Genomic DNA, 16230 nt, shown 5'->3' on the forward strand with positions numbered 1-16230 from the left:
GTCTTCTCCAACCAAAATGATTCCCTGACTTTGTGGGGAGGAAAGGGCAGAGGGCTGAGGCTCTGCTGGTGACAGCAGCCCCCGACACCTGCTCACCTCTGTCTGAATCATGTTGATCCTCCGTGAGCACAGGGTCTTCACACAGTTGTAGATGTCCACAACACCCTCACACTCAGCCATGTCCAACATAACATCCAGGACAATATAGCAGCCAGTTCTTCCCGTGCCAGCACTGGAGAGGGAAGAGAATAACACAACAAACATATTCCCAAGTCTGCACAGAAGCCACATGCAGCCCAAGACATCTGCAGGCCTGTGTGGGTGAGAGAGAGCTCGACCTACAGTCCCTGCCTGTCAATGTGGAGGCAGCCAGGGCCCAGGTAGGGCTGCCAGGACTTGACACTCCTCTGTAACCACAGCCCAGCTTTGCCTTAAAGCACCCTCCCCACTACCTACCCAAAGAGATTGCTGAGCAGCCTAGGAGGTGTGTGGTGCTCAGGCTGTGGGTGGGAACAAGGGCTCCCATGTCCAATGGTCACTTTTACCTTAAGACAGCAAAACACACTTTCTGTTGATTTTGTTGCAGTTAAACCACCTGAGTGCTGACAATCCTCCAGGCTCTTATCCCAAAGGACCAAGGAGAGATGCTCAACTCCAAACACCAAGAGCACAGGGAGGCACTCCCAGCACAGACAGGGGATACATCCCCCCAGGGGAGATCCTTGGGTCAAGGCTGAGCCCAGCTGGATGCCCAGAGCCAGATGACCCAGCAGCAGTGATATCCCAGATCCTGGCATGGTTGAACTCGGAGCCAAAGACCTATGGATGCTACAACCCACCCCCACTCTGTTCCTACAAAGTCTTTTCCAGTGAAACACTAATTCCTGGGGCTGATGAATCACTCGTCATGATTATCAGTGATTACAGGCTAGGGGCACTAATCACACTCACTGTGGCTGGTGAATGAATACTGATGAGGCAATGACAGGGAGAAATCAAATAGAACAAGAGATCCCTCCTGCTCATCAGCTCCTCCTTGTTTGCCCAGCAGAGGAATAGCTGTTAACCCATGGCATGGGGATGTCTGTTTGGAGGGCAGAAAGCCACAGGTCCTGCTCAGCTGTGCCACCAGTGTCCTCCCAGCCCAGCATCCCAGGGGCTGAGCCCTCTGGGGACAACCCTGGGGGTAACCCTGGGGGCTGTCCTGGTGTCCCCAGCTACCTGTCCCTGCTTAATGACCGTCCAGCAGTGGTTGAGCTGCTCATGCTCCCTGCCACCCTCACACACAGGGACACTGCTGTGTCATCAGTAACAGGTGCTGGGGCAGCCCCCCAAAAAGTCCTGCTTGTCTCTCTGGACCAGCCATGGCCCCTCCATCCCTGTTGCCACCAGCCCAGTGGTGACATTTTACAGCTAGGTGACACTGTAGAAGAGGTTGTCCCCACCCTCTACTCTGCCCTCATGAGACCACATCTGGAATGTTGTGTCCAGGTCTGGGCCCCTCAGTTCAAGGACAGGGAGCTGCTGGAGAGAGCTCAGTGCAGGGTCAGAGATGATGGAGTGGAGCATCTGCCTTGTGATGAAAGGCTGAGGGAGCTGGGGCTCTGCAGCTTGGAGAAGAGACTGAGGGGTGAGCTCATTCATGTTACAAATCCATCAAGGGTGGGTGTGAGGAGGCTGGAGCCAGGCTGTGCTCAGGGATGGCCAATGACAGGACAAGGGGCAACGGGTACAAGCTGGAACAGAAGAGGTTCCAAAGCAACACAAGGCAGAATTTGTTCCCTGCTGAGGTGAGGGAGCACTGGCAGGGGCTGCCCAGATGGGCTGTGGAGGCTCCTTCTCTGGAGACATCCCAACCCAGCTGGATGAGTCCCTGTGTGCCCTGCTCTAGGTGGTGCTGCTCTGGCAGGGTGTTGCACTGGATGAACTTTCCAAGTCCCTTCCAGCCCTTGAGATTCTGTGGGACACCCAGCCCCACCCCATCAGCCTCAACACCTTCCCTGCCTCAGCCTTTCATTGTTACAAACCCAATTTCTGTTATAGAGAATACAGAACTTTCATACTATATAAAATAAACACTGTGTAGAACCCTGGAATCATTTCAGTTGGAAAAGCCCTTTAAGCTCCTGCAGTCCAACCCTCCCCTCCCACTGCCAAGCCCACCACTAACCCACATCCCTCAGCACCTCATCTAAGCACATAGAATAGTTCTATATAGAACTATATATAACCACACAACCACAGAATCTTCAAGGTTGGAAGGGACTTAAAAGATCATCCAGTGCAGCCCCTTGCCAGAGCAGACACATTTCTCTGCTGAGTGTTTCAGCATCATCCAAAGCTTTTAACACCTTTCAGAGCCAGAAGGTGAGCACTCACCTAAGACACAGCGTGTTCCCCCTCCCATGGCCATCTCCTAGCCCTCAAAGCCCATCCTGGAGGGGGAATGTCCCTCTCCAAACACACAAACCTGCAGTGGATGACGATGGGGCCGGCGTCGGGCGGCGTGGATGCCTTCACTCTGCGGATGAAGGCCAGCAGCCCCGTGGCGTGGTACGGGACGCCGTGCTCAGGCCACGACGTGAAGTGGAACTGCTTCACCTCGTGCCTGGCAGAGTAACCCCGCTGCAAGGGAAGGGGGAGATGGAGTGAGGGTACCCAGGGAGGGTAAAGCCACTCAAAACATTGTATTATCTTTGGGAGTTCATGGGTTTTGCCAGCTCAGCAGCCAGCCAGGCAGCCCACACAGCAGTCAGATGCTTCTGCAGCTCCACAGCTCCCTCCTCCTCAGCTGTAAGAGTTAAAAACCAGAGGAAGAAGAGGAGGGAGGCTGTGGCAGCCACAGTTCTCATTCCATGAGAATCTTTGCTACCTGCCCTAGAACTAGACAGTAATTTCACATTCCTGTAAATTAAGGGGTAAATCACATCAGCTCCATCCCCAGGTACCACACTGGAGAGTAATGGCCACATAACCTGTGCTCCAGCCTGGAGAAGCAGCAGCATCCTTCAGCCCTGTCACAGTTACAAAGTGCTCACAGAGAAATTAAACACTCTCTCACAATCAAAAGCAAAGCAGCAGTGAGGGCACAGAGAGGGGAAAAAGCAAAGCAAGAAGTTCCCAGCACCCCCAGGGTTCACAAGCTGCACCTCAGCCAGGGTTGAAAACCTCATATTGGGGTAAATAAATAGGGGTCTGGTTAATCTAATGATGGTTAAAGATGCCCAAGGCAGTCAGTTGTCTCCCTCTGAGGGCAGGGCCAGGAAGGCTGCAGTGGCAGAGCGGGGACCTGGGGCCATACCCTCTCGAGGGCGAAGGTGCGGACGGCATACTCAGCCAACGACTCCGACTTCACCAGGGTGATCTTGATGTCCCCATACATCTCAGAGTCATCTGGCCAGTACTTGGAGCATTTCACCTGCAAGAAGAGGACAGCATGGTGTTTTAGTTCTGAGGAAGAGGCTTCTGGAAGAGCCAGAACCTGGAGGGAGAGGGGATGGGATGAGGTCCTTACCCGGCCCACTTCCACCAGCTTGGTTATCATCACGATGCTGGAGCAGTGCTCCTGCCACACCATGCGCCAGAAGTCATACACCATCTCCTGCTTGGGCCCTGGGAGATGGAGGAAAGGCCATGGGGGATGGAGGGGCAGTACTGATGGAGCTTCCCCTCCCACCTCTGCAGCACTAACCCCCTCACAGCATTTTAAGCACCCCTTTCCCCCAGGGACACACAGTAGCAGGAGAGGCAGGAGCTGCTCCACATTGCTACCGCTCCATTTGGCCCTGAATCAACCCATTCCCTCCTCATCTTGCTCACACAAGGTTAAATCCCACCAGGGACAGAACCCAGCTGCTCAACCAGGAGCTGCTGAACCACTGCTGAGAGGGCAGGGGAAGGAGGTGGCTCACCTTGCGTGGCTATGAAGTGGTTGGACCTGTGGTAGCCCTGCAAGGGAAGCAGACATGTCAGTCCCAAGTTGAGGGGACACTTGTGAGCTGGGGCACAGCCCTATAAAACACTTCCCAGTCACCCAACTGGTAACAAGCCCCCATGTCTGCTGGGCCATGTCCTGGGCATCAGCATGGTGCTCCCCCACCACTGCAGCAGGAGGAGGTTCAGCAACCACCCTACAACCAGAGCACCCTGTCCTGGGAGGGTGCAGCTCTCACATCCCATGTAATGCCCAACCCTCAGCCCTGGTCTGCACCAAAGCCCCCAGCAGCACTCCACAGGTATTCCAGGGCACACACCAGCTCAAGTTCAACTGCTGCTGCTGCCAGCACCGCTGCAGAGTGTGGCACCAACAGCCCATCCCACAGCAGCCACCTCCTGCAGCCACTCCCAGCCCTTCACAGCCCAGAGAGCACATCCCAGCAAGGCACTGCCAGAGGCACTGGGACTCAGTGTCATAGAATCACAGAATCATTTTGGTTGTTAAAGCCCTTGAAGCTGCTGCAGTCCCAGCCCTGCCCTCACCCTGCCCAGCCCAGCACTGACCCACAGCCCTCAGCACCTCAGCTCCACGGCTCTGGGATCCTTCCAGGGCTGGGCACTGCCCCAGCTCCCTGGGCAGCCTGGCACAGGGGCTGACACCCCTCTCAGGGAAACAGTTCTGCCTCAGCTCCAGCCTCAACCTCCCCTAGGGCAACTCCAGCCCCTTTCCTCTTGTCTTGTCATTTGGAGCAGAGCCCAACCCCCAGTTCCCTGCAGCCTCCTGTCAGGGAGTGTCAGAGAGGGCTCCTGTTTCCCCTCAGCCTCCTCTTCTGGCCATGGGTCCAGCATAGTTGAACCACATCACAGACATGGAGGTGACAGCAGCTTCTCCATCCACTGTGGGTCCTTTCACAGGGCATTTTCATGGGCTAAATTCAACCCCTCCTCTGAGCACACAGGCCCTGCTCCATCTCCCCAGGGAAGACAGATGATGGAGACCTCATTTCCCCCTTCCCTGGGCCAGCTCCATGTTTATCCATGTATTTTCCCAGCCTGCCTGTCCCTGGTGCTGCCTCACACCCCCTGCCCAGTACGATGCCCGTGAAGAGACAGGAGCAGAGAGAAGGGAGGAGAGGGCAACTCTCTACTTACTTCTCGGTTAATCCGAATCTTAATGATCCCGTTGGGACACAGGTTTGAGAGAAAAAGATGAAAGACAGAGACATTAGTGAGCCCCAGCTCAAGAGACAGGTTAGAGCACCAGCCCTGGAGTGAGTCAGGGAGAGCTGCAGGGGAGAAAAGACACATGGGGACAGGAGACAGGCACGGGCATGCTGCTCAGGCAGGGGAACCCATCGTGGTGGCATCAGGCCACCATTGCCAGATAACATCCTCTGGAAAGGAGGGAAGAGTGGGACTTGCTGCTGCCTCCAGATGCTCAAGCCTTGTGCCTGACAGAGCCTTCCTGCACCTCCCCTAGCCTCTGTATCTTTGGAGGTGACAGGGGACGTTGCTCTTGGGGGACAGCAGGGCCGAGCTCTGCCCTCACCAAAAGGATCAGGGGTATCCCAGTGTGAGCCCAAAGCTGGTCCCTTGGCCCTTTCAACCTCTGCATCCTCCACCCAGGGAAGAGGGAGATCCACAGCCACGAGAGCAGGAGAAAGGAGAAGAGGGAGGAGAAAGGAGGGGCAGAGCAGAGAAGGGAGAGATGTAGCAAGCAGAAATTGCTGATGAACACCAATAATCCAGACAGGCTCTTCATAGCGCATCACCACTGAGCACGTCAGCCCATCCTGAGCTGGCTCAGCTCCTCCAAATGCTGCCAGTTCTTCAGGGACAGATCCTGACAGCCCACAGGGTCCATGGGAAGCTTCTGCCCCAGCCCAGAGCTCCCACAGAGAGAGGCACTGTCCCCACTTACATCGATGTAGTTGGCGTTGATGTAGTCGGAGTTGGGGTCGCCCAGCAGCGGGTGCAGCTTCACGCGGTGACGGTCGTCTGGAGAGCAAAGGGAGAAGGGACCCTCAGCCCCTCAGGGATGGGCACAGGGACACTGTCAGGGTGCCAGGGCTCTCCTTGCAAACTGCTTTGCATCAGGAAATCTGCCAAACACGGGCAGGTGGGATGAATTCAGGAGCAATAAGTAGGTGGTGGGGCTGTTTCCAGAGATGGTGGCTTGGTGCCTCCATCCATGCAGGAAGGGCACCAGAGATCATAGAATCACAGAATGGTGGGGGTTGGAAAGGATCTTTAGAGATCATCCAGTCCACCTCCCCTGCCAAAGCAGCTCCACCTAGATCAGGTCACACAGGAACGTGACCAGGCAGGTCTTGAAGCCCTCCAAGGAAGGAGCCTCCACACCCTCCCTGGGCAGCCTGGGCCAGGGCTCCCTCACCTCAGCATTCAAAGAGTTTTTCCTTATGTTTAAATGGAACTGCTTGTGTTCCAGCTTCATCCCATCACCCCTTGTCCTGTTGCTAGATACAACAGAAAAAAGTGCTGCCCCAACCTCCTGACACCCACCATTTATATGCTTATAAATATTAGTGAGATCCCCCCTCAGTCTCCTCTTCTCCAGGCTGAGCAGCCCCAGGTCCTGCAGCCTTTCCTCAGAAGGAAGATGCTCCAGTTCCCTTATGAGGAAAGGCTACAGGAACTGGGGCTATTTATTAGCTATTTTAGAGATGCAGCAGGGAGCAAGGCAGCCACACCATATGGATTGGAGGGAGCTGGTGAGGAGCACCCTCTCTTCAGTGGGTTCAAGTCCTTCTCCAATCCTCTTCCTAAAAAATCATCATTTAACCCCTTCCTCTCATCATGCACCTCCACACCAGGAGCAAGGCTACAGTTTCTCCTAAGTCCATACAAGAAAACACACTCCCAATGTTCTGGGGCTTTTCAGCACCACCCAGAACATCATGGTGATATTATCTTCACCCCAAGATGTCTCATCCTCAAGAGTTAACCAGCACCAGCTCACCTCCAGCTCTCCTATTTGCTCCAGTGTTGAATGTCCAACAGAAACCCTCAGGCTGGGCCCCCTGCGCTGAGCAAGGACCTTGCTGCTGCCCTTGACCAACCAAATCCCACCAGTTAATTCCTTGCCACAAGTGCACACCCACCAAAAAAAAAAAAGCTCCCAAAGTCCTCTGCTAAAGGCACTCACATGTGGACACGTGATCCTGTCTCCCTTTGGTCTTGTCTTTCTTCTTTGAAGCATCCCAGCCTTCAAAGAAACTCTGTAAGGAAAGGATGGCCATCATGACCTGATGGCAGGACTCTGGGCCCCCCCTCAGCCCCACAATGTCCCTGGGGTCAGGCCACCTGGCTCCTGCAGCTCCAGCTCCATAACACTCTCTGCCAGCCACACTTTGCTGTTGCATCCACAAAATGCCCCATTTTCCAGCAAATTACAGGCTGCCTCATTTTTTTTCCCTCCAGGGTTGGTTGAGGGGTTTTTTTTCCCCAACTCCCCCCTTCCACCAGCCCCTTTCTCTCACCAGCACAGAACAGCTTTGTGTGTAATAACAGTAACATTCATAGATTGGCGTAAGAGAAGGAAAGTGGAAGGAAATTACATGTTTTCTCCCCTCCCATAATATCTGAGTGCTTTCAAATGACTAGTTCCAAGAACATACAGCAGCTTTTCAAGGAGCACTAATGATTCTAGCAAGCCCTGGTTTGTCCAATACATGAAAAAAGGGGGGGAGAAAAAAAAAGAGCTCCTGCACTTGAAACAACTAAGCATTAAACAGTAATTTCCCAGGGAAATTTCAATCACCAGAGCCATGGAACACTGAGGAGTTGGGGAATTAACCCCCGTGGGTGCGCTGCAGGGAGCTCTGTGACAAGCACTGAGGCTCAACACGGTGGGGTGGGCACACCTAACAGCCCCTGAGGGGGCCTTTCCTCGCTCTGGGATCACCCTCTCTCTCTCCTGTCCTCTCTCTGGGGTCTTTGTGGTGTTGGGAGGTGTCAGACTGCAGAGGATTTAGGCTGTGGTAGTGCTTATGGTAGGACAAGTGTGTTGGAGAGCAGAACAGGATGTGGTGGTGCCCAGGAGAAGCTGAGGAAGGGAGAAGCATCCCCAGCTTTGGAGAATGTGCTGGTTTGGCTCATCTCAGGGATGTCTCCAAGCTGACAATTAACTCCTGAGCTGCCAGGATCAGAGATTTGATACAGACTCAGGGACACTTCACAGCATCACAAAGGTTGGAAGGGACCTTGAAAGCTCATCCAGTGCACCCCCCTGCCAGAGCAGCACCACCTACAGCAGGGCACACAGGGACTCACCCAGCTGGGTTGGAATGTCTCCAGAGAAGGAGCCTCCACAACCCATCTGGGCAGCCCCTGCCAGTGCTCCCTCACCTCAACAGGGAAGAAACTCTTCCTCGTACTTCACATGCTGACAACACCCAGCATCAGGTCTGGAGCATCTCCCTTCACACACATCCCATCACCGTGTCCATCCTACCTCCTGCCCTCCCCAGCACACCAGCACCAAGAAGCTCCCACCTCATACTCCTGCTTGAAGCCATAACCTTCTGCTGTCTTCATCTGGTTGATGTGCTGGAGCAGATCTGCCACGCGCACGGCGGGATGCAGCTGCCCGGTGTGATATGGGGAGCCCTTGCGGCCGCACTGGCGGCGGGGGGAACCCCCCAGGAGGCTGCTGGACTCGTTGACAACGCTGCTGCGTTGGTCACCTGCAGCAAGGGAAGGGAGAAGCAGAGGAAGGCAACAGAGTAAAGCTTTGGATGGCATCCCTATCACCCTCCTTGCACCTGCAAGAGGGAGGAGAGGGCACCTGGAAACATCTGCAGATGATGGTGTTGCACATCGTAGACTCACAGAATGGGGGGGGTTGGAAGGGACCTTCAGAGAGCACCCAGCCCAACCCCCCTGCAGAAGCAGGTCCATGATCTTTCTCTGAGGACCACAAGAAGTCCAGACCTTCTTCTGGAGGATCTCATTAATAGTTAGAAGTATCTCACTGGTGGGTGTCAGGAGGTTGGGGCAGCACTTTTTTCTATTGTACGTAGCAACAGGACAAGGGGTGATGGGATGAAGCTGGAACACAAATAGTTCCATTGAAACATAAGGAAAAAACTGTTTCACTGGGAGGTGAGGGAGCCCTAGCCCAGGCTGCCCAGGGAGGGTGTGGAGGCTCCTTCCTTGGAGCTCCTCCAGACCCACCTGGACACGTTCCTGTGTGACCTGATCTAGGTGGAGCTGCTCCTGCAGTTGGGTTGGACTGGATGAGCTCTAAAGATCCCTTCCAATCCTCACCATTCTGTGATTCTATGATTCTGTGCTCTCTGCAGCTCTTTCTACACTCCAAAGCTGAAAGTGCCCATTGCAGCCTTTCAGGACCATAGCAAATCTCTCAGAAATCAATGAGTAAGATCTTAAGGGGGTTAATAAGCTTATTTTCCCATCAATTGGAGCAATTAACTCCCATGCAGACAAGAGCTTCGTGCCCAAATATTCACACAAAGTCCTGACTTGAAAAACTGTGTTGCCAAAGTCTCCAGCCCAGCTTAACAGTGAATTCTCCTCACTGCCAGATCCCTGAGCCTCATTCCTACCACTGACACAAAGGCAGCTCACTGCTGTTTAATGGGGCAGTTTATGCAGTGTTTCCCTGCTTTATGGCTTTGCCATGTAATTACCAGCAGAGGCAGACTGAGAACTCTCCTGCCTTTGTCAGGGCAAGGTCCCACACCAGATCCTGAGGTCTGGGTGTACACAAAACCTGACACTGCTGCCAAGAGGAGTGTCAGACCTGGGTGCTGCAGAGCCTGGAACACCATCCACGTGCTGCTGGGAAGCAGCTCTGCAGGAGGGTGCATACTGGATGCTGTTTTCCCTAACAATACTTCTAAAAACTGCCTTTGCCACCTTGCTCACAAAGCTCAGAGGTCTGGGGCTGAGGGGGCTTCAGTCTGATGGAAGGAACAGCCTCTCACCCTCTTCCCTACATCTCCATGCAGCACAGGCACAAAGCAAGGTCACCAACAGGCAGCACAGCCTCCTAGGAGATGCTGCTCCAACCTTTGCAACCAGAAACATCTCCCTTCTGGGCTGCCAACACATGGGTGACCCAACAGGATGGGGCAGGAGGGGCAGGTTTCCACCCCCCAGCATGGCTGACAGCACAGCAGCCACTGGGGTTAATGAGAAACTCACTGCAGGCACCAGCAAGGTGCTGAGAGCTCTGTGCAGCCTCACATCGAGGAGCTGCTCAGGCTTCCCTGAGGATCAGTGACTTTAAGTGTAAAGAAAGGAAATGTCCTGGTTTCAGCTGGGATACAGTTAATTTTCTTCCCAGTATCTGCTCCAGGGTTGTGTTTTGGGCTTACACTGAAGACACACAGGGATGGTTGGTCATTGCTGAGCAGGGCTGCAGCACCAAGGCCCTTTCTGCTCCTCACCTTGTCCCAGCAGTGAGTGGAGTGAGGGTGGGGGGAGGCTGGGGGTGCACAAGGAGCTGGGAGGGATTGTGGCCAGCACAGCTGACCCACACTAGCCACAGGCTCTTCCATCCCCCAGGAGTCATGCCCAGTACAGGAACTGGGGCTTGGTGGGGAGGGGGGATGGCTGCTGGGGCATCAGTGAGGGAAGTAATGGCATTGGGCAGCACTTGGCTTTTTTTTCTCTTGGGTTTTGTTTCTCTGAACTACTCTGATTGTATTTTACTCTTCTCACTGCTATTATGTTTTAATTCAGCTTTATACTTGTTCTTATCTTAACCCACGAGTCTTAATTTCCTTTCCCATTGCCCTCCCCAACCTACAGGAGCTGTGGGGAGGGGGCTGCATGGGGCTGAGTTGCTGTCTGGGCTGGAACCAGTGAGCAATGGTGAGGAAGAGTCCTGACCTGGTCACAGAGCAGCCTGTTCATTTACCTTTATTAATTAGCAGTGCTTATATAGGCTGCAGCAGAGGCTGTGCCCAGCTGTGGCAGAGCCCAAACTCCCCCCATTTTCTACCAAGAAAGATGGAGAGCAGCCAGCAGGGAGCTGGAGCTTTTTGCCCTGACAGGGTTGTCCAGCCTTGTCCCAGGGGAGGTTGAGGTTGGAGCTGAGGCAGAACTGTTTCCCTGAGAGGGGTGTCAGCCCCTGTGCCAGGCTGCCCAGGGAGCTGGGGGAGTGCCCAGCCCTGGAGGGATCCCAAAGCCATGGAGCTGAGGTGCTGAGGGCCAGGAGTTAGTGGTGGCTGTGGCAGCATTGGGGTAACAGTTGGACTCAATGATATTAAACATCTTCTCCAACCTCAATGACTCAAAGAGGATCCAGTCCCAGAGCCCCTTTCCCAACAGAAACCGAGGACCAACAGCCCCAGCTCAGCCCACTCAGCAACCAAACAAAATAATACACCTAACTAGATGTATTAAGAGGAGAAAAGTTTGTCCTCTGGGCTCCTCTCCTCCATGAGACAATGTGGGGAGGCACATTAATCCCACAGCCGGTGCAGAGGAGCGTGTGCAAGCGGCATCTCGGAGCTACTGTAACAGATGTTATTAGCATATGGTTGAAACTGGGGCATCCAGAGAGTTATTTTACAACTAAATCAGCAAGGAGATGCATACTCCAGTGGGTGTTAAATTATCACTCTCCCTCTGATGTGAGAGCTGGGGCTGTGTAACCCTACAAAGCCCAGGGCTGTGTGGGATGCTGCAGAGCAGAGCCACGCTGGGTGAAGGCTGGTGCAAAGAGTTGTCACCTCAGCCTCAGAGCTGGGGTCCATCTAGCTTCAGGGGGCTGCAGCCAGTGTTTCAACCCACAAATGGCCTCAACCCTCCCAGCCACAAGCTGAGATTAGAGAGGTAAACCCACAGAGACCTGGCTCAAGCCACACACCAGAGTTTTTCCTTCAGCAAAGCCTGGATGGTAATAAAAAGCTACCACAGATGCCAGTAAGATCATTGTCCTTGGAAGTTTCCTTGCAGGGCATGGAAAAGCCTGTAATGTGCTACACAAATCCCTGCTCCTGAGCTTGGGATAAATATTTCAGCTGGTTCCAGGGAGGATGAGGAGTCTCCTGCTCTGGAGGCTTCCAAACCCATCTGGACACATTCCTGTGCCCCCCGAGCGAGGGGAACCTGCTTGAGCAGAGGGTTGGGCTGGAGGAGCTCTGCAGGGCCCTTCCAACCCCCACCATTCCATGATTCTATGATTTAGGGATTACTGTGGAGCTGGAGGGGAATGGGGAGGTACCACAGTGCCCTTACCCCGGTTGCTGTAGTTGTGGGTGTCCATGAAGGAGAGCCCCAGGCGCTCGTCCTCCTGCAGCGTGCTCTGGTCGGTGAAGCTCCTGTCGATGGCACTCATCATGTGTGTCTTCTCATGCCGGTAGTTAATGGTGGCTTTGGTCATGTTGACTGGTTTCCTGCAGGGGGATGCAAAGGTGAGGAGAGGGGAAGAAGGGCTGACCCAAACAGGGCTGTAAGACCCACCCCACAAAGCTACTGCCCTAAGGTTGCTTCAGGGAGCCACATGGATTACTCCCATCAGAGATCACATCATGCTTTGGTTTTCTGGTGCCCTGAGCTGGTTGCAGCTGCTTATTCCTCAATGATCCCTCCTTTCTCCTTCCCCTGGAACACTCAGGAGTGCTCCTTGCACACAATAAGGCTCTCCTTGGACAACTGATGTTGAACAGGGCAGTCCCAGCTCTCCCCTGGCCTCATCTCCCCAGGAATTATCCTCCCACCAACTCCCACCTCTGCAACATGGGCCATCCAACAGCCACATGCATCACTGTGCTGCATGGTACAAGTGCAAGTAGCAGACAGACATGGTATTGCAGGAGCAGGTTCAGAGGAGGCCACAAAAATGACTGAGAGGGATGGAACACGTCTCCTATGAGGAAAGGCTGAGACAGTTGGGGCTGCTGAGCCTGGAGGCCTCTGGGCAGACCTTTTTGTGTCCTTGCCATCTTTAAAGGGTCTCACAAAAATAGAGGAGAACAAGGGTAATGTTTTTAAACTAAAAGAGGGTAGATTCAGCCTAAATGTAAGCAAGGGATTTTTTTTTACAGTGAGGCTGGTGAGACACTGGCACAGGCTGCCCAGAGGCTCTACATGTCCCATCCCTGGAAACACTCAAGGTCAGGTTGGATGGGGCTCTGAGCATGTTGGTCTAATAGGTGTCCCTGCTTATGGCAGGGGTTTGGCCATGGGGAACTTGAAAGGTCCTTTCCAACCCCAACCACCTGTGATTGAAACACAATGACAGAGGCCAAATCCAGCCCAAGGGCTGGGCTGGACCCCCTGACTGCACACATGCTCAGCACCCACTGAGGAGCCTTCTTCACCCCTTGCAATGTCCCCATTAGGCATCTAACAAAGGTGCTGGGAAAGCCCAGGAGTTCTTGCTGGAACAGAACCTCACACCTCAAATTTGAGACATTTAAGCACAAAAAAAACCCCAAGAAGCAAGAGCAGGGATTAAACCAGGGGAAGGATGATCAGATCTGAGCCCATGTTGGCATCTTGGTGTGGTTGGGACACTGCAAGATGCTGCCAGTATCCAGAGTTCACTCTGGAGTCACCAATCCTTCCCTTCACGCTGCCTTCAGTCTCTAACAAGCTCAGCAGCATCATTTCCCCTGAGCCAAAGAGGCCCTTAAAATGTAGGAGGCAAGAGAAAAGGACTTGTGGGAGCAATGGGATGAGCAGGGCCAGGAGGGAGGAGGAAGGACAGAGAGAATGACAATTACTTACGGGTAATAGGAATAAGAATAGTAGTTCCTCCTGGCACGTGTGCAAACAAAGAGAACAGCAGAGATTGCATAAGCAGCTTTTCTCCAGCAAAGAGAAAGGGGGATTAATGGGGCAACTCAGCTGCCAGAAAATTAAATGCACCATAAAGAAACCTGGCTCCCATTTTACATCCATAGGTGATTTCCTCTGGGCAGGAACTGGCACCCTGGCAGCAGAGCCTGTGCAGCAGCTCTGGGGGTGACTGCAGTGGGGTGTCCCTTACCCTTCTCCCAGGGCTTATTCCACAGTGGTTAAGACTGAAGAGCAAACATGTGCAAAATGTAGGGCATTGCCCAGGGAGCTGGCTAAGGGCCAGGCAACCTCAGTGGGAGATGGGGGTGGGACATCATGTTCCTCGTGCTCTGTTTGTTAGAGGTGAGCACATTCCAGGGATGCACTGCCATCCCACTGCAGCAGTTTTGCCAACAGTGGAATGCTTCAGACATTCAGGAGCTTTGTCCCAACAGCCTCAAACTCAGAGCCCTCAGCACTGGGTCTGATTTGTCCTTCAAGGGGTTTACCCTCCTCCTCCTGCCCCACTGGCAATGGGAATGTGGGAGCCACAGTCATGGCTTCCCACCCACACCATCACTCCCAAAAATAACACATCACCATCACCCTTGGCTCTGCCAGGGACAGATCTGATGCTGTATGCATAGGCAGCAGCAGGCAGGGAGCCACGAGCCAGTCCTGCACCCTCCCAGCATGTAGGGACACTGCACCCTTCCTTTCCCAGCTGGAGTAAATCAGCAAGAATCCTTTCAGGGTGAACGAAGCCATAAAGAGGCTTTGAAGATTTACACAGGCTGAGGTTGTGCCCTGCTACTTTTCTCTCTCCCCCCCTGGCTGTTAAGGTACTTTCCTCCCATCATCCTGAGCCCTGCACAGGGATGGTGTTTAATTGCTGCACTTTCTCCTGGGCTCTGAGAGCCCCCCTGGCTCTGCACTGTAAGAAGCCTCTTTCCAGGGCATTGCACCCAAGTGAAAAGCAGTGGCCACATCCCCAGTGCTCCAGGGGATGAGTGTCCCAAAAAGCTCTCACCCTCCTCCTTCCCCTCACAGAGGGTGGTTAGATACTAACATAAATACAGAGGAGAGGGACAGTGGAGCAAAGATCCAGAGCCCTGAAGGCAAAGGGACATTTAGAGCAAGGAGGGCACCGTGTCCAGTGGCATGCAGGAATGCATTGAGGCTGGGTTTGCGGTCTGTATCAACACCAGTAACTCCCAGTTAGTGCTGGAGTGGTAGAAAAGGGCTGAGCTGGGAAGAGGGGCCAGATGGAGGCATCAGCCATGAGAGCAGGTCTCCTTACCCTTTGCGAATGACGACGATGATGGCTCCCAGGAGGATAATGAGCACGATGAGCCCTCCAGCACAGATCCCCAGGATCAGCCCCATCTCCTCCGAGTGCTGTGACACCTCCAGAGGACGTTTGCTCTCTTTGCAGGCAGCTGCCAGGGGACAAGGACACACAGGAGGGGCCAATTATTGGTTCCAAGGGAGTTGGCAACATGAGACAGGAGCATGCCCATGGGGGTAAGAAGGCCAAGGGCAGCCTGGCTGGGCTCAGCAGTGGGGTGGCAGCAGGAGCAGGGCAGGGATTGTCCCCTGTGCTGGGCCCTGGGGAGGCTGCAGCTCCAGGGCTGTGTCAGTGCTGGGCCCCTCACTCACTGCCACAGGGACACTGAGGGGCTGCAGCGTGGCCAGAGCCGGGCACAGAGCTGGGGAAGGGGCTGGAGCACAAGGGGCTGGGGAGGGGCTGAGGGAATGGGGGTGTTGAGCCTGGAGAAGAGGAGGCTGAGGGCAGACAGCAGCACTCTCTGACACTCCCTGGCAGGAGGCTGTGGGGAGCTGGGGTCAGTCTCTGCTCCCAAGTGACAGGACAAGAGGAAAGGGGCTCAAGTTGCCCCAGGGGAGGTTGAGACTGGAGCTGAGGCAGAACTGTTTCCCTGGGGGTCAGACAGTGTTTCTGTGCCATCTCTCATCACTCCCACCCTCAGCTTGTCCATCCCTGGATTCCTCATCTAGCACCACCACCACAACCACCACATTAAGAGGAAAAACTCAACCAAGGGGAAAAAACCCAGATCCCAAAGGAAGTGGGAACCAAGAGCATGGGATGGGGCTGTAACAACCCATCACATGCACCCCAATTGCCAGCAGTGCTGGTACTGAGCCCTCCAGCACAGCCCCAGCTTGGGGGCTGCAGCCCTGCAGGATGATGGCCTGAGGCAGAGGGGCCAGGGCTCACCTTTGCGAGCAATCCGGACACAGTTCAGCCGAGTCTCCTACAGAGGAATGAGAAGGGGGAGAGTCAGTGTCAGATGCACATCCCAGCAGCTCCACTCCCACTCCCAGCCAGGCAGAGCGGAGGCTGGTCCATTGCTGCTTTGACCCCCAAATCGAAGGAGTGTGCAGGTGATTTGTGCTGCAGCACCTGCTGCTGAGCCAAAGGAGATGCTGAGGACACCAAGGGATGCCCCTGAACGACGTGTCCTCAGTGTTCCCTAACCCAGCGTGCCCAGGTTT

At 54.3% G+C, this 16230-nt stretch overlaps 1 protein-coding gene across 3 annotated transcripts in view; it reads right to left on the reverse strand.

The window, feature by feature from the left end:
* The window catches only part of PTPRU (protein tyrosine phosphatase receptor type U), a 69413-nt gene that overhangs the window by 18587 nt on the left and 34596 nt on the right, over positions 1 to 16230 (reverse strand). The window contains exons 13-23 of one of the 3 annotated variants that reach the window (XM_062014412.1): positions 15953 to 15989; positions 15014 to 15152; positions 12169 to 12326; positions 8452 to 8642; positions 7103 to 7175; positions 5858 to 5934; positions 3912 to 3948; positions 3515 to 3612; positions 3302 to 3418; positions 2471 to 2625; positions 97 to 232 (exon numbers count right to left, since the gene is read on the reverse strand). In XM_062014412.1, the coding sequence (XP_061870396.1) occupies positions 97 to 232; positions 2471 to 2625; positions 3302 to 3418; positions 3515 to 3612; positions 3912 to 3948; positions 5858 to 5934; positions 7103 to 7175; positions 8452 to 8642; positions 12169 to 12326; positions 15014 to 15152; positions 15953 to 15989 (1218 nt within the window). Of the gene's footprint in view, positions 1 to 96; positions 233 to 2470; positions 2626 to 3301; positions 3613 to 3911; positions 3949 to 5857; positions 5935 to 7102; positions 7176 to 8451; positions 8643 to 12168; positions 12327 to 15013; positions 15153 to 15952; positions 15990 to 16230 lie in introns of all 3 variants that reach the window. The other 2 variants (XM_062014411.1, XM_062014413.1) reach the window with 2 other exon arrangements.

This window comes from Colius striatus, chromosome 24 (assembly GCF_028858725.1).
Source record: "Colius striatus isolate bColStr4 chromosome 24, bColStr4.1.hap1, whole genome shotgun sequence".
NCBI classification, from domain to species: Eukaryota; Metazoa; Chordata; class Aves; order Coliiformes; family Coliidae; genus Colius; species Colius striatus.